This window comes from Aspergillus affinis (genome assembly GCF_023601865.1).
Source record: "Aspergillus affinis strain CMG 70 chromosome Unknown NODE_72_length_178902_cov_89_458247, whole genome shotgun sequence".
Taxonomy (NCBI): domain Eukaryota; kingdom Fungi; phylum Ascomycota; class Eurotiomycetes; order Eurotiales; family Aspergillaceae; genus Aspergillus; species Aspergillus affinis.
The window spans coordinates 2297-24131 of NW_026515853.1; the positions used below are offsets into that span (position 1 = coordinate 2297).

The 21835-nt window shown below is 47.4% G+C and overlaps 5 protein-coding genes across 5 annotated transcripts; 3 read left to right on the forward strand and 2 right to left on the reverse strand.

Annotated features, from left to right (window-relative positions):
• Positions 1-1177: 1177 nt before the first annotated feature.
• On the reverse strand, positions 1178-2147 carry KD926_009814 (Retrovirus polyprotein; the record flags this gene model as incomplete). Its single annotated transcript, XM_053102300.1, has 4 exons — positions 1178-1366; positions 1427-1644; positions 1759-2061; positions 2132-2147. The coding sequence occupies 4 exons, from the start codon at positions 2145-2147 to the stop codon at positions 1178-1180; spliced, it is 726 nt and encodes a 241-aa protein (XP_052954161.1).
• A 4438-nt stretch (positions 2148-6585) lies between these two features.
• Positions 6586-10317, forward strand: KD926_009815 (uncharacterized protein; the record flags this gene model as incomplete). The annotated part of the gene is made up of 1 exon (XM_053102301.1): positions 6586-10317. One exon carries the CDS (start codon positions 6586-6588, stop codon positions 10315-10317), a length of 3732 nt encoding a protein of 1243 aa, XP_052954162.1.
• A 2871-nt stretch (positions 10318-13188) lies between these two features.
• Positions 13189-16588, reverse strand: KD926_009816 (glycoside hydrolase family 35 protein; the record flags this gene model as incomplete). Its single annotated transcript, XM_053102302.1, has 7 exons — positions 13189-13376; positions 13468-14217; positions 14276-14581; positions 14639-16185; positions 16242-16309; positions 16363-16417; positions 16476-16588. 7 exons carry the CDS (start codon positions 16586-16588, stop codon positions 13189-13191), a joined length of 3027 nt encoding a protein of 1008 aa, XP_052954163.1.
• A 1030-nt stretch (positions 16589-17618) lies between these two features.
• Positions 17619-18704, forward strand: KD926_009817 (uncharacterized protein; the record flags this gene model as incomplete). The annotated part of the gene is made up of 1 exon (XM_053102303.1): positions 17619-18704. The coding sequence occupies one exon, from the start codon at positions 17619-17621 to the stop codon at positions 18702-18704; it is 1086 nt and encodes a 361-aa protein (XP_052954164.1).
• Positions 18705-19710: 1006 nt separating this feature from the next.
• On the forward strand, positions 19711-21466 carry KD926_009818 (sugar porter family MFS transporter; the record flags this gene model as incomplete). The annotated part of the gene is made up of 3 exons (XM_053102304.1): positions 19711-20255; positions 20312-20445; positions 20505-21466. 3 exons carry the CDS (start codon positions 19711-19713, stop codon positions 21464-21466), a joined length of 1641 nt encoding a protein of 546 aa, XP_052954165.1.
• Between the last annotated feature and the right edge of the window lie 369 nt (positions 21467-21835).

A 21835-nucleotide genomic window follows, 5' to 3' on the forward strand; every position in this document is an offset into this window, starting at 1 on the left:
CAGCTACTTGTTTACAAGAGATCAGAAAACTTTCCTGCCGTAAAAGGCCGGACCTATCGGGCATTAGAAACGTAAATTTAGTCACTCTATTCTCTCTCTCTAAGACGCTTCTCTATGGAATAGATATATAGCATACTAAACAGGCAAGTTTTACTTCTAGTATTTTGCACTAGCCTATTTCAGTCAGTACTCAATGGATCTTATTAACTCTAGCTCGAAGAGGCCAACTCTAAAGACCGAAAAAACGACTGTTTACGACCGGAACTTTGAAAGCCATCTAACCGATCACAGTATTTTTTTGCCCAATTTTATATACCCAGATAGGACCGACGTCTGTAAACCAGAGAATATTGCCGAGATTCAAAGACGTTTACGAGCTCCTCATCCATCCCTCGCATTGTCCGAAGATTCTGAACGGAGTATCTTGGTGGGTTTTCGAGACATGGATAGGCCTTCGCATAGGGTTTCGTATATGCCCTCGCACAAGCCTTCGGACAATCCTTCGCATAAGCCTTGTCCGGCCTAAGTGGTAAATCCGGCACACACGAGTCAAACTCAGGCCTGCTGATGTTTGTTATACAGGCAGACACCTTATTGCAACAGTAAATAAATAACAAAAGCGGCTTAAAATGCGTTACCGACCATTTTCAGCTAAATGCTACTTTATCTTTAGACAATGATACTAAGATTAAGAGCATATTCCATTCAACTATATGTCTATAGTAATAACTATCTATCTATCTATAAATTACCAAGAGAAAAGAGAGTTTTGAACAAAAAATACAATTAACGTACTATACTTTATCTTAACTACCATAAATTTATAGTTAAAAGCGTAATAACATCCCGTCGCTTCAAACAATGATAAAAACCTGGGTAGTTAACGATAACCTTGCTATAATGTGTGACGGTCCACAAAGAAGCCTAGTAAAAGACTAGTTTGTTTATGACTCGTAGTCAAGGAATTTTCCCATGGAGAAGAAAGGCTATCTAGGAGCGAGAATCTAAGGCCTCTATGTACTAACTGAGGCTCTGCCTCAGGCAGGAATGCATCCAGGAAGGGTTTTCCGTACTGGGAAGTTCGTATCGGAAGTCCGTATCGGGAAGTCCTTGGCTCAGGAGATAACAATACCCCCCCCTTTTGAAAGGGCTGGTCCCCAGCCCTTGCAAAACAAGCTTAAACAGGTAAATCGTTATCATCGTGTTCGTCGAGAAATTCGTCATTAGCTGCAGCAGCGAGCCAGTTAGCCAGGCGCCGAGGAGAGCCAGGCTTCTCAGGATATTGATCATGAAATTCCTGCAACTTGAGCGGAGCGTTGCGGAAATTAGAGGCAGGATACCACGCAGGGTCGGGGGGATACCCTTCCTACTGCACGCGGTAGCGCAGCTCTTTATTATACATGCGAGAAGCAAGAATTTTGTCTACAAGCCATTCAGACTCGCCTTGTATCTCAATCGGGGGCTCTGGATCGCGAATTTGACCCGGCATAGGCGCCAAATCGGTCACTTTTCGGAGCTTCTCTGGTGCGAAAACGGGGTGGACTTGGAGTGTAGGAGGCAGGCGAAGCTTAAAGGCATGTCCAATCTGTTCAATAATCTCGTACGGGCCAGCCCATTGGTTATCGAACTTGCGGCTCGGACGGCCTAATTCCCAGTCTTTAGTAGTTACGTAGACCAAGTCTTCAGCCTTAAAGTCCACAGGCCTGCGATATTTATCGGCTTGCCGCTTCATCTTCACCTAAGCTAGTTCAATTTGACCCTTAGCGTAGTCCCAGATCTGTTCTAAATTGCGAGCAGTCTGGCGAGCTTCAGCTTGATCCTGGGGTCTATCCCGAGGCTTCGAGGGCGAGACCCAGTCGAAGGAGACCCGGGGTTCGTAATCACGTTCCACCTGGAAGGGAGATAGCCCGGTTGACTCGTGTTCAAGGACGGCATAGGCGAAGTCCATAGCCGGTAGCAGCTCCGACCAGTTATCCTGATAGTAGTTCACAAACGGGCGCAGTTTCTGGGCAAGATATTGATTGACAATCTCTGTATAGCCATTCGTAGAGGGCTTCTGCCCTGAAGTAAGTTTGCGTTTGATTTTTAGTCGTAAGCAGAGCTCCTCCCAGAAACGTAGGTATGCATTGACGAAGAATAAGCTGCATGGAGTGCAGCTTGTTCTGCGTAAAAAAACTATTTATGTCTGCTATCTGTAGGTCACGTGATAGAGTTATATGACTCAATATACCGGAAGGTTCCTGACACTACCCCCTCTTAAACAGGGGCGTGAGGTCCCTCGAGCGCTAGTTACGTACAAAAGAATAAACAGAACGCTGAAATGAAGCCGAAAAAAACAAAAAAAAATCAGTATGTCAGCCTGTAGGCAACGATAATGAGACCGTAAAGGCAGTCGGTAGATCCAGAAAGTAAACCGACAGTAGTAACTTATCAGGGTAACAAATATAATAGTCTAGTACAAAATTAATACAATTCTTGAAGTCCTGCCAGGGTTACCACGGAGGATCCGTATTCCAGTTATTCCTTTTTTTTTTCGAATAAAGCCTTATATTCTATACCGTGGCGCAACTGGCGGCAGTTAACAATCTCGCAAACAGGCCATTCCAGATAAGTTTTGTCAGTATTAACATTTACGATTACGACCGATTCCTGGAGATCCTTATATTGACCGGAATAAATGTCTTTAGCGAAAAGAACGAAATACAGCAAAAAAAAAAAAAAAATAGAATACGGGCGTAATCCCGGTATCCAATATGTAGTCCGGCAGAGCCAGCTCGGTATATTATCTTAATATTTTAGAAAATAAGCACTAATCTTGAGCACTTTAAGATTCGAGAGCTTGCCGTCTTTATTAATGCAAGCCCGCAGCGCCGGAAAGCCTTTCTAGCTCTCCAAACCGAGGAGCCTCGACTTATCCCTATTCAGGACGTTCGTACACGCTGGAATTCGACCTTTTTGATGCTTAATCGTGCCAAAAAGCTGCAACCAGTCTTTGACAAGTACTGTACAACTCATCAATATCTCCATTTCAAACTGGATCAGGAAGAGTGGCGCCAGATTGAGTATTTTCTTTTACTTACAAAGCCTTTTTTTGACTTTACCAACGTCTTATCAAAGACTAGAGATATTACAGTTTATCATGTTTTCAGTATCTATAACCGCCTCTTTAATCACCTTGACGACGCTGAAAAGAAACTGAAACGAAAGGGTACCTTTTGGAAAAAGAGAATGCTCCAGGCTCTCGCTGTAGCGAAGAAAAAGCTAAATAAATACTATTCCGCGACCGACAATGAGCCATATGGTATAGTATATGCGATTGTAACTATCCTCTGTCTATCAAAGAAGCTACGCTACTTTAACAACAAGGATTGGAAGGGAGAAAATGAGAAGGGGGAAAATGTTAATTTTATAAAAATCTACCGGGATGCCTTACAAAAAGAGTTCGAGCGGTATCGACAGGACGTTTTTGAATTAGTAGAACCTACAGATGCACAGGTATCTAAAGAGACGGCTGAAGAAAAAGAGCTTGCGATATTATGTGACTTACAGACTCCTCTATTACCCGATATGGACCAGCCAGATAATGAGATCACGCGATATCTTGTAAAGGGTTAGTTTACCAATTTCTTTATACTCCTCTAGAACTACCTGCACACTAACCTACATTATAGGGCTCGCGAAAGGCAACCCTCGGTTATACTGGAAAGAGCATAAACATGAGTTCCCAGTTCTAGCGAGGATAGCGAAAGATATTTTCTCTATTCCTGCTAGCGGTGCTGGTGTCGAGCGGCTCTTTAACTGTGCTCGTGATATCTGCCACTATCGCTGTAGGCACCTTAAACCAGATACAATCAAAGGCCTGATGCTTCATCTTTTTTCCTCGAAGTTTGAGCTAGAACATAGCCAACTGGAAATGGTAAAGGAGTATCTTTCTGCTGGAAAGGCTACTATATTTGATCAGGCGAAGGTACCTCTTCCGTCTCTATAGAATTTCGATCCGATCAGTGATGATGAAGAAGAGGGCTGCGAACAAAAGAATAAGTCTGATGATAATACAGAAGATGATATAGAGGATAGAATAGAAGATACGTTTCCTCCGATATATGCTCCAACCTAAAACAAGCAAGCTAAACGGAAGCGCCCTCAACCAAAGCCCTCTGAAGTTCTAGATAATGTAGAACTGCCAATTGAAGAGAGTACACAGGTACGGTCAGGACGGATTCGGAAGAAACCGAGGTTACCAGATGGATTTAAGATTGATAAGCTGTAATATTAGTGTTGGAACGATGTTATCAACCAGACCAGAGAAGTGGAGTATCTTGACCTAATCCACATACCGCACAGCACCTTGCTTGGCCTAGACTTGGCCTACCATTCCAAATGGCATACCAAGGGATCAGGAATGCATAGGTGTAAACAAGTGGGACTATAAATAGCTAGGCAGATTGTAGTTTAGAATGACACTTCACTTTTACCCACCGAGCATATACCTACATTCAGTTGAATCGATAGGATATCTGCTTAGGGCAATGACCAAGTCAACCGAAAATTAGTTTTTTAAATAAAGAAAGGCTACTATAATTAAGATAGAGACGTACCTGTCCTCCTAAGAATTTTTGTAAAAAATTACACGTGCATACTCCAAAAAAAAAAACAGAAAAACTGCATAATCTATGCAGTCACGCGGATGTCACGGGGCTTGGCATATTTGATATATTTATCATCCAATGGATATCCGTTGGATATCCAACAATTTGATTTCAATATCCAAGTCCGCAATTTGCGGATAGTTGGATATCAATTTGACGTCCAAGTCCGCAAATTGCGGATACGATACGCGGATATCCAACATACCGTTGGATATTGCCGCAGCCTAATGCGTTTCAAACTTAATCATGTAAAATCTACACTTCTGAACCGTTTATCCGGTCTATAGAAGTCTATAAAGATACTTATATCCGCTATGTATTATACTCATGTGTAGTCTAATTTATGATTACTCCTGTATAAATTGAAAAATTATATAAAGTAAATAAAGAAGTATATTGGTAAATATACTTATTTAAGAAATAGGCCTAAACCTGAATATATTTATTAATGATATCATCTAGAGCAATATTGTTTTCTTTTCCCCGGGTTACTTTTGTAAAACTGATAGTCGATATACAATATGAGCTTTAGATTAGTTGCACCTATATCCGATACTACAGGGATTTAAATCTGCATCTGAAAGTTTATCTGCAAGTCTACGGAATGCTCGCTATAAATATAGAGAGATGAGAGCTGCCAAAAATGATACACATGTGAATGATTATTTCCAGCCACCATATGTCCATTATGCTTAGCACATTACTAGGTGTTATTCTGTTGCCTCATTAACCAGAGGTGCAGCTAGTTCAAGCCGCCCGTTTCAGGAGGCGGGGTGATAAACTAATGACTTCTTGTGTTTTCCCTGTTCAGAGGTAAGAAGTCGCGCCGGTCGCCGGGAGTCGCCGGACGACGCATACGCCATCTAAAGCGCAACCAGGGAGGTCGCGCGACGGCGCCAGCGATCGCCAGGGTCGCCGGTTTAGAGGCACCCACCCGCCTAATGACCGCACACAAGCCACACGCCGGCAGGTTAGTAGTTGGGTGGGTGACCACCAGCGAATCCCTGCTGTTGTATGTTTTTGCTTTTGCTTTTGCTTTTGACGTCGCCCTGCGTCAAGCGGACTTGACAGAGCAGAAATGATCGGAAATATATAGCAGCAGGAACTCCCCCCCGGTGTCCATAATAACTAACATACATAGTTGGGAGTGCCGTTTTCCGACTATGGCCATAAAGCAGTCTCTTGCGGTAAGCCTCCCGCGAGGTAGTAATTTCTATCTATCTGGAGCTTATGCCCCGGATAGTTCACGATGACCACCCTGATATATACGAAGGCCACACAGGTAAGTTTGAGTCATGGGGTTGTTAATGAGGCTAATGCCCAGGGAAAACAGACATGATTAGTATCAGTTGCCTAAGCCAACCGGGATATGATTCATCTGGTGCTATCATAGAAACCAGGCAACATCACCGAGTAGGGACAAGGCTGCATTCTTGTCTTTACGCGCTATGATTTAAGGCTATGCTATACCTGCGCCAGCGGCTAAATCAACAAATAAGAACCCCTGAAATGCAAAGGGGTGGCAATCGAGTCAGCCTGGTCAGCCTCAGCATGGTCAGCCTCAGCATGGTCAGCCTCAGCCTCGCAAACGAAATGTTCTCCGTGGGCCATATTTCAACCATTCTTCTTGCGCTAAGGTCATGCGTTCTTTTGTCCAACTGTGGATATTTTTAATCTTTCACATCCCTTACCTAACCTTTATCATTTGGTTTTGCATTACACTGGAATCCCAATCCATCAGACTTTCATGGAGATTGCAGGGCTGGCGCTTGGCGCCGTTAGTCTGTTGCCGCTGTATAGGGAGGTGGCCAGCAAAATACACTCAGTCAAGCACTTCTCGTCAGAGACTCTCCGATTGACATCACGTTATAATGCAACAAAAATTCTTTTTGAGCGATGGGGGAAGCAAACAGGGATTGATAATCAAGATAACGGTATGGCGGGTGTGCATCCACAGCTGCAAGATCCGGCTACAGCCGGTGTTGTTGCGAGCTTCCTGACATCTTTAAATGATCTTTTTGTCGCAACAAATCATGCCTTTGATGTTTATGACTCGAATTCCACGCGGCCAGCCGCGAAACAACAACCTGTCTCTTCGAAATTGAACATCAAATCCCGTCTCAAGTGGGCGGCCACTGATAACGTCAAGCTGTCCAGCCAACTCAAAGAGTTCGAGTTTCTGGTCCAGCGACTATACCTTTTAGTTCCACTAGACAGCCTTCAACCCGACCAGTTTCAGAAGCTGCAAGACACTCTCGTCCAATCACAGCGGTCACATGCCATCAGCCGGATTTTGCGTTGGCTTGATGCTCCTTCCGATGACATCTTTGACGCTTGCTGCTCTACTCGCTTAGAAACTACTTGCAACTGGATTACTACGCATTCTACATACGTAAGCTGGTTGTCAAACAGCTCGACGAATTCGTCCAAAGTGCTATGGGTTCATGGCCCTCCGGCATTTGGAAAGTCTGTTCTATGTGCATACATCGTCCAAGAGCTTCGTAACAAGACCCAATTCCCAGTTTACTATATCTTCTGTTCTGCAGAGAGTGAATCCTTAAGAGATCCCAGTTCGATCCTACGCACGTGGATATATCAGGCTCTTTACAACGAGGAGTCGGTACTGGAGGCGGTCTTACAATATCTCGAGACATGCGAAAGAACAAGAGCCACGTATTCGGATCTATGCCATTTACTCCGGGAAGCCTTGTCCCATATTCCAGACGCTATATTCGCTGTGGACGGTTTGGATGAGTGCCCACGGTCAGGCACATTCGGCCTGAATTTACGCTACAGCAGAAGCGATGTTTTACATGACTTGATGGAGCTTCTTTCAGGCTCAAACGCTCGAATGCTTGTGGTGAGTCGTGACGAAGGTGATATCAGATCTGAAGTTGGTTTGCACGCTGCGACGCGGCCTGGATTGGCGCTATCTGAATTGGCAATCACGCGGGAGCTTGTTACTCCGGATATTGAACGGTTCACAAAACACGTTGTTACCCAGAAACTACCCGGAAAGACAGACGAGTTTCAACAGGAGCTCGCAGCTCAGATGGCAATGAAGTGCGACGGCATGTTCTTATTGGTTCGACTTCAAAGCCGAGACCTGCGGCCACTGAAAGGAAACAAGCAACTTCGGCGTATGGTTAATGACATGCCTACTGAGCTCGCCCGGGTATACGAGCGAGATTGGAAAGATATCCAAACTTTCTCGAATGTAGACAGGCAACGGGCAGAAGCGATCCTTCGTTGGGTCACTTTTGCGCAGCGCTCGCTCACTATTACAGAGCTTTCTGAGGCCGTGGCCGTCTTGGATAACGACGAAGACGATGGCCCAAAATTTGATGATTTGCCAGATCCATTTGATCAGGGCTATGTTCATTCCGAAGTACTGGGTCTATGTGGCTCCTTCCTGGAACTTCGATCTTCGGGCACTGCTACTGACTGGGAATCTCAAACAGTCCACTTGATTCATTTTTCTGCAGTCAATTTTCTTGCTGGCCAACAGCAGACTGCGCCATTCGCTGATACGATGTTACAGAACTATTATCTGGCCCTGGATTGTCTCAAGTACTTGGACCAGGAGCAGTCCTGGCGTTTTGAAGACGACAAGAGAAGCCACATTATCCAGCAACGATGCTTTTCCAAATACGCTATTGCAGCATGGTATGAACACGTGAATAGATCTCATCAGTATCAGAATAAGATCCAGCCACACCTGATGTCATTTTTTAAATTACCAAACGCGAGCTGGGACAACTGGCGAAAGCAATATGAGGCTTCCCAGGCTACACCTTCGGCATCCTCAGGATCTGAGAGAGGTTATCCACAGAACCAAGATTTCCCTGGCGGAAGAATGTATTATGCAGCCCTCTTCGGCCTACGGGAGGTGGCAGAATGCCTTCATAATAGGGGAATGGCCGGCATTGACGACCTCGGCGGATTTTATGGAACCCCGGTGCAAGCCGCCAGTTCGCAAGGGAACATGGACGCGCTCCTCTTTCTGCTCAAGCAGGGAGCTGACATCCTATCCCACGGTCGATATGGCAGCGCCCTTCACGCAGCAGCTACTTATAATCGAGAAGAGACCGTCCGGAGGTTATTAAAGCATGGAGCATCGGTATCAGCTACGGACAATCACGGCAGGACTCCCCTATACATCGCAGTCTCGTTTGGAAATCATGCAACAGCTCAGATTCTGATCGACGGTGGTGCAGAGATCTCATCCGGAGAGAAAACTGGCTTTACACCTCTCCATTTTGCTATACACTTAGGCGATCTCGAGATGGTCAAAATGCTTCTTCGAAACGGTGCAGATCACTCAATGGCCAACGATGAAGGGAACACGCCTCTTCATCTGTCAGCTTGGCACGGCCACACTGAGGTATCCAGACTGCTCCTTGAGGCTGGCGCAGACGTCAAATCAACCAACCGGTATGGATATACCGCACTGTCCTATGCAGCTTTCGATGGCCATGTTGAAATATGCCAGTTACTGTTAGGTCTTGGTGCAGACCACACGGTCGCAGATCAAAACGGTCTAACTCCTCTGCATGTGGCAGCCGAGGGTGGTTGCACCAATGGTATCATTAACCTTCTCCTAGATTTGGGAGCAGACCCAGAGGCACAGAATAAAGATGGCCATACCCCTCTATACCTGGCAGCCCGCCACGGCCACTTTGAGCTGGTTAAGTCTCTTCTCGAGTATGGTGCCGATACTGCCGCTGTTGATAATAAGGGTCGGAGCCCTATACATTTCGCGGCCCAGCATAGTCACCGTGAAGTCGTCGAAGTACTTCTGAATTCTGGTGCAGATATCACAGCGTCCGACAGCTATGGGAATACTCCACTGCACTGCGCATCCTACAGTGGTCAGCATGAGGTGGTTCAACTTCTTCTCCATTCTGGCGCAGATATCTCAGCAGTCGATGCTGCCCAATGGACCCCGTTGTACTCGGCAACTGTGTTAGGCAATGCTGAGATTGTCCAGTTGCTGATTGAATCCGGGGCAGAAGTTAATTCAAGGGCAGACGATGGAACTACACCACTGCACGTGGCCTTCCGAAATAGACATGAGGGGACAGTTCTAGTGCTTCTGGACAACCAAGCGTCATTGGATTGTCTTGACTATCAAGGTCTACCACCATGGCAGTACGCCAGTGCCCAATTTCGAGCTAAAATCCCCCAGTGCAGCAAAATTGAATCCTCCACCGGAGACCCTTGGGAGAAATTTGCTAGGCAGACCATTCGGAATCTCGCTAGAAGGATGGTACCTATGACTAAAAAGAATGCCTCCTTTCTGAGTGACTTATCAAAGTATCTTACTCAGATAGGAGACTTCGCGTCCGCCTCGATTGTTCACAACCAAAATATTGTGGTCGACGCTACGACGGGAGATATCTATCATGGAGTAATTTGTAATTCCTGTCACGATTCGATTGTGGGCATCCGATACCCCTGCAATACGTGTGTCGACTACGACCTATGTCATTCCTGTATGAGCCGGTACGGAGATGGTGGAGCCAGCTTTGGTGCTTGTACTAACCATGAGTTTCTTCGGGTCCCCAGTGAGGATTGTACCCGTGATCAGCATACAGATGTATATACCAAGGAATTTGTTTCGTGGTTGAAGGAGCTTGCGCTTAAATACAGAAGCGAAGACCCATGAATGGGGCTGCTTCTTTTACAAGACCCGAATGATTTTCTTCCAGTCCGAAATTGCGAGATACCCCACGCTCTAATGCTGGTGCGATATGGCAGACTATTGATGCTAAATGCTTTTTGCTCACCAGAGTTGTTCACGTCTGAGTAGTTGACAGTCATGACTGTTATACGTGGTAATTTCTGTTGAAATATCGCTAAATCAGTATTGAACACGGTTGTAGTTTTGGAAAGGGTTCTGGTGTACTATTTTACGTAGCAAAAAATGATTGCCTTAACTTTTTACATTAATTTTGGCCTGAAAGAGGTTTACCAGATATACTCCAATGGGAAAAATGCATTAGCCCTCAAGGAAAAAAGAAAGCGGGCATTTGGTAGTAAAGGAAACAAAAAGTACAGTCGTCAATGACCATTTTGCCATAATTGTGTTCTCCGATAGTGTAAGCATTGAAGACGCTGGCTACTAAATCAGTATCACCTCTTTAGCTCTTTAGGCCTCAGGTGTTGCTATTGTTAGCCGATGATCAAATCATTCAGGCCAAAGCCGACGTTTTCCGACTGGGCTTGGGCAACATGTGAGAACAATGTGCAGCCAAGAATCGTGACGGTCGACGAGATGTCATAACGCGTTTTATCAAGAACAATCAGTTCCCCAAGCGCCTCCTCTCCCGAAGGCACGCTGAGGATTTCTCTCTAAGGCTTTCTACCTTTGATTTTGTTTCGGCCCAGCAGCTATGGTATGGCCTATGGTTCCCCAGGATTAAAACGACGATTTAGAAAGCCACGATCCATCGTCGCCAGAGAGATGTCAGAATACTGGACGTCGATCATTTTGCCTGGCTACCCCGGAATAGAATTGCGGGTCACCGTATGCATAATCACTAAACTGGTCCCATCTGTGTGACTGTTATATTGTGATCCACTGACTGAGCTGTCGATTACAGGACATACCTTTTCCCCTCAGGAGAGCTGATCTTCGAATAAAACCAATGGATCTGCATCGTACCACTTTCACAGTGCATCAGGCGCGCTATCGCATCACTATTTAGATTCCCGGTCTATCCCAACCTCGTTGGACATACTTGATTAGTGAATTTCCCAAAATTCAGCCACGATGAACAGTTCACTTTCTCTACGTTTTAAACCACCACCTAATGACCTAATTCAACTTCTTCCATTTGATATCCACCATACCCGACTAAGCCCACCACCATTTGCAAAAAGGTCCTGGATTAGGCCTTTCAATATATCTGTCTGGGTGTGCGATGTTTCCCTCGACATCTCTTTTCCCCTTATTGTCGCTAGCTCCTACGTCTTAACTGTCTCCTACCTCAACTCGATTAACCGCAGGAAGCATAACAAACCATCGCGGCTCAGCCAGAGCCCCCAATTTCATCGTTTCGTCGTTCTGCATAACATTGGCTTGTCCCTATTTTCCTCATGGGTTTTTCTGGCCTGATTTGCACCCTACACGCATCCCTTCCATCATTGAAGCAGGGAGACTATTTCGTCCATGCCACTGCGACACTATGCGAGGTAGAAGGAAGCTTCGGTCTCGGGGATCACACAGCTACCGATAGCGGTATCGATGGGCTCTAGCAACAAGGCTTGGGATACTTCAGCTGGGTCATGTACATGTGAAAGTTTTACGAGGTGTTGGATAAACTCATCTTGATTTCCAAGGGAAAGCAAAGTAAAGTGTTACAGACCTACCACCATGCAGGGGTAATGGTCTATGCCTGGGCTCTCGTTCGCTCCATATCCCCTCACTGTCTTGTGGCCGCCCTATTGAACAGTGGCGTCCATGCCTTGATGGTGGGCTTCATAATAAGGGAAGGGAAGGGTAAAACTGCCATTCTATGCTGATTTTTTGCCTCTGTCCTAGTATCTCTACTACTTTCTTCGTACGGCAAAAATTGTGGTCCCCTTCCGCATTAAGCGCGCCTTAACAGCTGTACAAATCGCCCAGTCCACATTCGGCTACGTAGTGTGCCTCTGTTACATGTTTATTGCATATGATACACTACCCTCTGGACATTCAATCGACAATGTCGATATTAAGCTGCAGAAAGGGGGCGCGTGCGCGCGTCCCTATCTTCAGACACCTGGTTACCTGGCCCCTATGCTTTTGAAGTATTGTATCATGGTCCTTTGGTCTACTTGTTTATACAGCTCTTTATTCGTTCATCTCTATCCATGGGCAAAGGGAAGGTAGCTTGATCTGGTGGTATCAAAGGGCTAATTATATCTCATAATTGCATGAAGATGTAAACAATGCCCAATATGTTTGTACCTTAGTTGGGTACTATCACTACTCCTTTAATATAAGCTCTAGGGTGAGTTCAGGATTTTGGGTTTCGTTACTTGACTGGGGAAAAAGGTGCACCATGGCTCAAGACGTTGTGAAAACCCCAGAATGAAAGCCACAGCAAAGCGACGGTACCATGACGGGATTCAAATAATCATGAGATTCCCTCAGAATGCTCACTAAGAATATACGCATGCCTTATGGCAAGAAGGTTACACGCTGCATTGGAATGATTGTATATTGCGCGGTTGAACGCCAATGTGGCACCCTTTCCAATGTAGGAACAGATCACTTTGAGCACCCGAGGGCATAGGTCCACCCAGGCTCTCTTTAGTAGAGCAGCCGTTTAATGTGCGTAATTTTTCATATGGCTCTTCGAGGGCAATCAGTAGAAGCGTCATGGATTTACTCTATCTAGTGTATATTCAAGCCGGATGTTTCTTAGGCAGCAGGACTTCAAGTGAATGCAAGATATATCTGTACTAAGAAAGAAAGCACAACCCAGATGATGCGTCACCTTCCCATACTCAAACAAATCATGGCTAGTGTATAAAAGACGTGATGTGTTCGTCACGCATACTGGGAGCGATCACTCCACCCGGGTCTCAGGTATTCGCTATCAAACAGAGGATCAAATGCTGAGCGATGCACACCCATCACCTTCCATTGTACCTCAACTGATACCCCAGCCTCATCCATATTCCAGATGCTGAGACCAATGGTATTGTAGCCATTGTAGTTGAGAATACCGGGGAACACTGTGATGCACATTAGTGTCCGACAATCCCATGTGGATATAGAAAGCAGTAGAGACAGGCCGTTTGGCATGGTCCTCTGACAAGTACTTACCGGGGAAGGTTGTTGCATTTGAGATGAAGGGCAAGGTCTTTGCAAACTGATACCCATTGACATAGAGCTGAGCCCGAAGTTTTGCCTTCTTCTCAGTATGCAACTGGAATGCTAAGCTGGCATCATAGCCCTTGGGAATCTCCAATGGCACAACAGTCCGGTAGAAGCGTGATCCAGCTCCAGTGAATCCGTCAACTGGGGCTCCAGACTCCCAATCGCTGTCATCAAAACCAGGAAGATGCCAGCCAAGGCGCTCAGCATGTAGACCACCTTCATTGTATGTACCACGCACCGGTTCGAGGAGATGGTTCCCACCAGCGTTCCCGGCGACCTTCCAAGAGGAGAAATTGGTAGCCGAGCCATCCGCAGCATACAATGTAGCATTGAGAATGCCTCGTGGATCTGGTGCAGCCTCACGCTGCTCTTTGCCCATAGTGTCTTGGATGACAAGTATAACGTTCTCATCGTTTGTCTTGAGGGTAGCATTCTGGAACGACACCTCTAACTCTCCGGTTTTATTGGACATCGATCCGAGCCAGGATCCAAGGAATTCGCCGTTGACATAGACTGAAAAGCCACTTGCAAGACCGCCGATGACACGAAGGTAAGCACCCGAGGGCATCTCATCCTCTGAGGCATTGAAGTGGCCTCGCCACAGGATGTTGCCGGCTTGGTAGCCATACTCATCGGCGAACAGAACCGGGTAGGTATCAGGGGGAACGAAATGGGGGGTTTGCATATGGTCGGCGTCTGTAAGGCAACCGGTCAGTTTAAGAACATCGAAACGTTCAGAAAGTCTATTACTCACTAGTCCAATTGGAGTCATCATATTCTGCTGCTGCCTCTGGGAGATTATCCGCTACTTTCCAGTCACTAAGGCTGGGCAGATCGGCAGTCAGGCTTTCGATGGTAACCTCCGGAGCAGGAAGAGTGCTGATCAGGCTTCCGTACTTTGACACCGAGGCTTTGAGTTTAGAGCCGTTGAAAGTGACATGTTTCACCTTCTTCGGGGCCCAGATCTCGATATCGGTCTCCTCGTCCCAGTCACCTGTGACGTGCATCGTATTGCCCTTTATTTCTGCCGTGCGGACGAGATACGGCCCGTGGACGAGCACTGTCGAGACTAGTTAGTCCATGCGTATGGTAGTATAATTCCAGTGGAATGACCTACCTGTAGAATTTTCCCATGCGAGAGGGTCGTTATCCAAGGTAGGAGCCCAGAACTTGTAAGCGGACTGGCGATCAACCACAACAGCTTGGACATTGTTGCTGTAGTCAATGACGGTATTTTCTGTGCCTGTGACGACGTTCGTCACAAGTCCGTTCCGAGTCCTAGTGATCGTATCATTATTGCCGCTTCCTCTCATAACCTTGCCTGACTTTGCGTTTTGAAGCAAGAACTCCCCCTGTTCGTCTTGAGGGGCCCAGAATACGACTACCTGGCGGTCCCCTAGATCGCTCACCGCGAGAACCTCCAAGGTAGAATAAGTGATTTTCTTTCCAGATGACCCGATTCTGAAGTCGGTGACCAGAACCTTCGACTCTGTTCCATTAAGAGTAATAGATCCCTTCCTCGGGACCGTTAGGTTGCCAATCTCAGTGGTAACATGAAGACGGAATCTGGTCAGGTCTGTAGATGGTGAGTAGTCATGGCGGGTAACATAATAGGCAGCGCCAGTATCAGGGTTGCGGAGCTCCGTTGTGAATATGTCAGTATCTGTAGCGTAGTCCGTGCCGTTTCCTACTCGCTCGACTTTTGTGAAGTCACGCGCAGATCGCATGAACAGACCAAAAAGCTTGCCTTCGTTGTACTTGTCACCGATCAGACGGTTTTCGTGGATAGGTGCTGAGTAGTCATAGCTAGTGCCGACCTCGGGGAAGCCAATGTTACCCCAGTTTGTGCCTCCGTAAAGCATGTAAATGTTGACTGCAGATACCTTCTGGGCCAGGTTGTGGCGGAAGAATAGGTTTACCCATTCAGGTCCAATGTTCTCCTTACAGCCGCCTTCAGGTCCATCCCAAGGGTTGAACGAGCCCCCCTGGAACTCCATGAGGAAGGAGGGCTGCGTTCGCGAGACCTCCTGAAAGTGATCGTAGTAGTCAAACACAGTGTACGGCTCCACATGGCCGTTGGTAGGGAGACATTGAGCCAGGTTGCAAGTCCAACATGCTGGGTAGTGATCGAGGCCATACATGTCGACCTCACCACCGGCGTTGCTGTAGTCCTTCGACCACGATCGCGTCCACATATTGGGGTTGTTGTGCGATAGAGGTACATTGATTTCCCACTCCCTGTGTTTGTCTTGAAGGAGCTGCATATAGTTGATGGCCGTCTCATTGGGTGTCTTCAACTCCCCATCCAGCCACTGATTGCCATACTCATTTTCGATCTGCCAGATGATGATAGGACCACCATTGGTGATGAGATGTGGCCGGACATATTCCGCAACCGCTTCGGAGTATCGCGTCCAGGCCCTTGTATATTCTTCGCTATCATCGCGAAGAGGGCCGTATTCTCCAGTCGTCAGCCAGCCAGGGAAGCCTCCGCCGTTCGCTTCGGCGTTGCTGTACGGCCCGGGTCGGTAGACAACGTAAAGGCCGATTTCCCTTGCGAGCGCAAATGCCTTGGCAAAATCATGAGCGCCGGTCTCGAAGTCCAAGGTCTCGTTGTTGGGGGCGTGCCATCCCCAGTGCTCATACAGGCCTATTCCGTTGAAACTGATTTCATGAGCACCGCCCCACTTGGATAAAAGTCTCTGATGAACATCGCTTACCCAGCGGCTTTGATTTTCTGGAAGATATCGCGCCATAACTCGGGCACAGGGATTCGCCATAGGTGCAACTAGCAGAATCATGAGATTTTGGTGATTCCGGTGGAACTGAATTCCTACTCACTTCTCCTGACCAAAGAAACAACCGTTCTTCATTCACCTGGATACTGTAGTGATCCCTACAGGACATATAAGTACCTTGGTGCTCATTGTGCATTGAAGACCTGAGAGGCTTACCATTGGATAACTTTGTTGAGGCCATTGTCATGCAACGGCCAGTCTTGCGCTGTCGAATGAGCGACTAAGCCTGCAGTAGCTATGACAGCACTCAGCGCGTGCCGCAGCTTCATTGTCGCAAAAGAGAACGAAAGGTCGATCGGAATGCAACTGGAATATAATTGTCAGGTACAATTAAAAAGTGCCCTCATGAGTTAATCACTGCCTTTGAGATCAGCATGCCCTCTTCGTGTCTTTTATACTTGCTGTAGCAGGAACGATCGCCAAAACACCTCCTACTCCGGGATTTTTCCGTTTCTACACTTCCCCGCAGGATCATAACCCCGGATTCCCCTCCCAGGAAGTGTGTTCCTACGCATTCTCTTGGCAATGTTGGGGGTGCTGAGGACATCCGAGTCGTACATAGTATGATCAAGCGAGTCGGAAATATTTGGACAGCGATCTACCAATATCCGTCTTGGGTATTTCTTTCTTGGTCGTTCATCTGTTCTTCGGCCGAATGTAAATATTGGGAATCACACCACTTTGCATATCCGATGGCTGTCAATTCGCCGAAGCCCCCAGGGGCACATACATCCCTTGAAACCTAAGTCGAGATCCCTGAGGCATTAGGCACTCTCGGTGCGAACCGCACGGCTTGGCACCCAAAGCCTCTCCGTAGCAATAGCTATTGTGCCCGGTCTCCATAGATACCCCTAGAGGTCCAGGTAATCGGATATCTCGTGACATAGCCATCTTAGTTCCGTTTGCGTTCATTATTGCTCATTATACCGTATTCAAATATATTGTTCTTCGTGCTCTTCTTTGAATGTTCTTCGATAGATCCACGAGATATTCGATGGTGCAGAAAACTGGAAAAAGTCAGCATGAACAAGGGAGTGGCACGGAAAAGGCGAGTGAGGCGCCACTGAACCCCTTGTTTCAGAGTAGAACATCCGATTATATCTACCTTGTTGCCAAGACTGCTAGTTGGACTAACATCAATCAGAGCTGTCTCGGTTGGGCTCTTTTCTCCACATCTGCTTTGAAGCTTCTTGCGCAGCCGAAGATTGCTCGTCCGTATATAATGGACAAAAGTTCCAGCAATTGAGACTGTGCGAGCAAAAGCATTCTCTATTTTTTTCCCCAAACCCGCCATAAATCATGCTCACCGCCCTCGTGCCACTTTTGATGTCCATGACATGGCCAGCTGCCTCAGCCTCCGCATGCGAAATTCAGCCCAGAGAGGATCCTTTGCAATATGTCGGCGTTGACTGGTCCTCTGTCCTAGTCGAAGAACGGGACAATAGCGTCGTTTACAAGAATTCCCAGGGTATCGAGATGCCCCTAGAGAATATTCTTGCAGAAGCTGGCGTCAACATGGTCCGTCAGCGTGTTTGGACAGTTGACGGAGACTATGGAATGCAGTACAATCTGGAGTTGGCCCGCCGGGCGACCGATGCAGGCTTGATGTTTGGCCTTAATCTTCACTACAGCGATACATGGACCAATCCTAACCTGCAAGACATTCCCACCGGCTGGCCACAGGATATCGACTCGCTCGAAACGCAATTATACACCTATACAAGCGAAGTGTGCGAAACCTTTGCGGCAGAGGGCCTCTATCCCGAGATAATCACCATCGGCAACGAAATCCCCTCGGGGATGCTCTGGCCAACAGGGTATATTGATAACCCAGAGAACCTGGCCCGCCTCCTACACACTGCCGCAATGGCCATTCGGGATTCTTCACTGGGCAGTCGCACGAAGATCGTGACACACCTCGCCCATGGAGATGACAGCGAGCTACAGCATTGGTTCTACGACCTGGTCCTGGGCACCGGCTTTTTGTCCGTCGACGACTGGGATGTCATCGCCGTTTCTTTCTACCCGTTCTGGGGCCAAGGTGCGACGATGGACGCGTTGACGACGAGTCTGACTAGTTTGTCGACAAAGTACAATAAGGAGGTCCAGGTCGTTGAGACAAATTGGCCAACACAGTGCTCCAACCCGGAGTACCCGTTTCCTTCGGATCAGTTAGATATCCCCCTGAGCTCAGCCGGCCAGACTGAATATCTCCAGCGGCTGGCTATGACCCTCAAGGCGATTCCGGGCGCAACTGGCCTTAACTATTGGGAGGCTGCATGGATTAATAATGCTGTTCTTGGATCTTCTTGTGAGAGTAATGTGATGTTCGGTCCGAATGGCCAAGCATACGACAGCCTGTCCGTTTTAGGTACGCTGTATTAGTTTGATTGTAATTGGTTTCTGTGTACATATTTTCGCGTCTTCTCAACAGGATCAAGGAGGGAGGGAGGGAGACAGTATTGACCAACATGTTTAGCTCCGTAGGAAGCTTTTTCTATTTGGATTCATAGTTCATGGGTAAATACATCACCACGTGGTTACTTCCGAAATCTCAATAGCGTCATCCCAATCTCACGCCATGGCGTCTCTCCCAAGCCCTGTGTCGGTCGCGAAAGACCGTCTATACGGTGACTATTTTGACTATTCTGCACCATTGGTACTGGATCCCATGCTATACTCATAGTTTGTCTCGGATTGGATCGCCCCCCAATACCATGATTGCCTTTTGTGGCTGAGAATACCTTTTATCTACCTACCGGATGTGACTGTACCGGGGCAATGTTGTCAAATCTAGCATGGAGTTATGGTTATAAGTCTCGATAACAACCTCCATGACCTATACTATGCGTCACTCAAGAGTCTTATTCTCTCGCAATAGTAACATCTATGCCTAGCTGTTTTACTGGTCGACATTCGTAAAGTGGACATGTTTTCATTGTCTATCAGCAATTCCGGGGCATACTGAAGCAGAAGTCAGTGCGTAACCAGTATCGGAGGATTCCCGACGGATAAAATTGCTACTATTTTATTGGTGCATAGGCTCCGCTGATACTGAAGCGGACGAAAGGGCTCAACCGAGGACCGGAAAAGACTGATCAGTCTAGGAGGATTCCTAGCGCTCCTTCTCAAGTCTTTCTCCAACATCCGATTGGCATCAGGTCCGCCCGCAAATTGAATAGTCTCCGCGTTTTACCCCGGACCTGCTCTAGTACCCCGGAGAATGTGCCTACCAGACGAAGTAATCATGCACAGAAACGCTTTTCTTATATGGATGCATTTAAAGGCCTTGGGTCCCTATGTTGTGGCTTTCGTTCCGTTGATCCACTGGTTTTACGAATAATTTCCATTTGAGTTGTTCATTGCTCTCCTGCAGGAGGCCCAAACAAAAATGGCCATCGATACGGAGACTACCAGTGGAACGGCTGACGTATCAAAGATCGAAGCTCCTATCTCCTGGAAGGCATATGTGATTTGCGCTTCAGCTGCCTTTGGCGGTGTGTTCTTTGGCTATGATATCGGGTGGATGTCAGGGGTGCTCGGCACGCCGTTTGTGATCCAGCAATATACCGGCATGGAGTATGACTTTGACGCTGGCGCTCCGGTCGATCCTTCTCGTCCGTTCGTGATTCCATCCTCTGACAAGTCACTCATGACTTCAATCCTGTCACTTGGAACCTTCCTGGGTGCGATTATCGCAGGCGACCTAGCAGATCTCTGGGGCCGTCGCATCACCATCCTCATGGGCTGTGTTATCTTTAGTGGCGGCGTCATTATCCAAATTGCCAGCAGTGGCCAATTGGCAGTCATGACTATCGGCCGTTTGGTTGCTGGTCTCGGTGTTGGTTTCGAGACTGCAGTCATTATCCTCTACATGTCTGAGGTTTCACCGAAGAAGATTCGTGGTGCTGTTGTTTCTGCTTATCAGTTCTCTATGTACGTCTGCCTCGAGTCACTGTTTTGTCTGAACAGTACTGACACATCGTTCACAGCACAATTGGGTTGTTGATTGCAAACTGTGTTGTTTATGGAAGCCAGGGGAGAAATGATACGGGCTCTTACCGTATCCCCATCGGCGTCCAGTTCATCTGGGCTCTTGCACTTGCGACGGCTCTGTTTCTCTTACGTACATCCTTCCCTTCACGTATTCCATATGGATGCAGATGTACTGACGCCCACCTCCAGCTGAATCACCCCGATACTTTGTTAAGAAAGGAAAGCTTGACGAAGCAGCCAAATCACTCTCTTTCATCCGAGATCAGCCAGTCACTTCCGAGTATATTCGCAACGAGCTTGCAGAAATCGTGGCGAACCACGAGTACGAGTCTCATGTCAGTCCTGAGAACGGATATATCGGCTCCTGGATGGTCTGCTTCAAAGGTCCCATCACCAACCCCAGTTCAAACATTCGAAGAACCATTGTCGGTGCGGGAATCCAGGGAATGCAGCAGCTATCCGGCATGAACTTTATCTTCTATTACGGGACGACGTTCTTCCAGCAGCTTGGAACAATCTCCGACCCGTTCCTCATGTCTCTGATTACGACCCTAGTGAATGTTGTGTGCACCCCTCTCGCGTTCTGGACAATCGAGCGATTTGGCCGCCGCCCATTGCTAGTATATGGGGGCCTCTGCATGTTTCTCATGCAGTACATTATCGGTGCCGTTGGAACAGCACAGCCGGAAAATGAAACGGCAGTCAAGGGTATGATTGCGGTCATCTGTTTCCAGATCTTCTTCTATTCGACGACATGGGGTCCAGCCGCCTGGGTGGTTGTTGGAGAGACCTTTTCACTCCCCATCCGGTCGCGTGGAGTGGCCATCTCAACGGCTTCCTGCTGGTTATGGAACTGTGTGCTTGCTGTGATTGCACCGTACATGACTGGTGATGAAGAGGGAGCCGTCAACCTCGGACCAAAGGTGTTCTTTTTCTGGGGCGCACTTTGTCTGTTGGGTGCATGCTTTGCATATTTCCTGGTTCCTGAGATGAAGGGCCTGTCGCTGGAGCAGGTAGACCGTATGTTGGAGGAGACGAGTCCCAGAAACAGTGCCAAATGGACGCCTACGACGACATTCACGCAGGGAAAGGGCCATTCTGACCAGACCGAAGTGGTCCAGGCCGAGGATCACGCTGACCGCCACGTATAGATTGTTCAGGATGGATGTGCTGTTAGGCCATGGTCAAAAGATGTTTGAGATAGGGGGACATGGGGACAGGGTAGATCCTAGGATTGGTTGTTATTCGGTAGTAATTGATGTTCAGATGAAGACGTATTCTCCAGCTGTAATGTAAGAAAGAGTAGTTAGAACACTGACATTCGATTTAAGAGATGTGCACAATTCCTGTTGGCTCCCAAGTCTTGTCGTCTCGTCATGTTCAGGCTAGCCAGCCCCTTGTCCCTAAAATTTTTTAGCCGTTGCCAAACCAGGGCACCTGTTCAATGGCCCATCAATGGAGCTCGCCACGACTCGTCAGCCAGCTAGTGTCGCATTGCGAACCTCTAATCTAGATATACG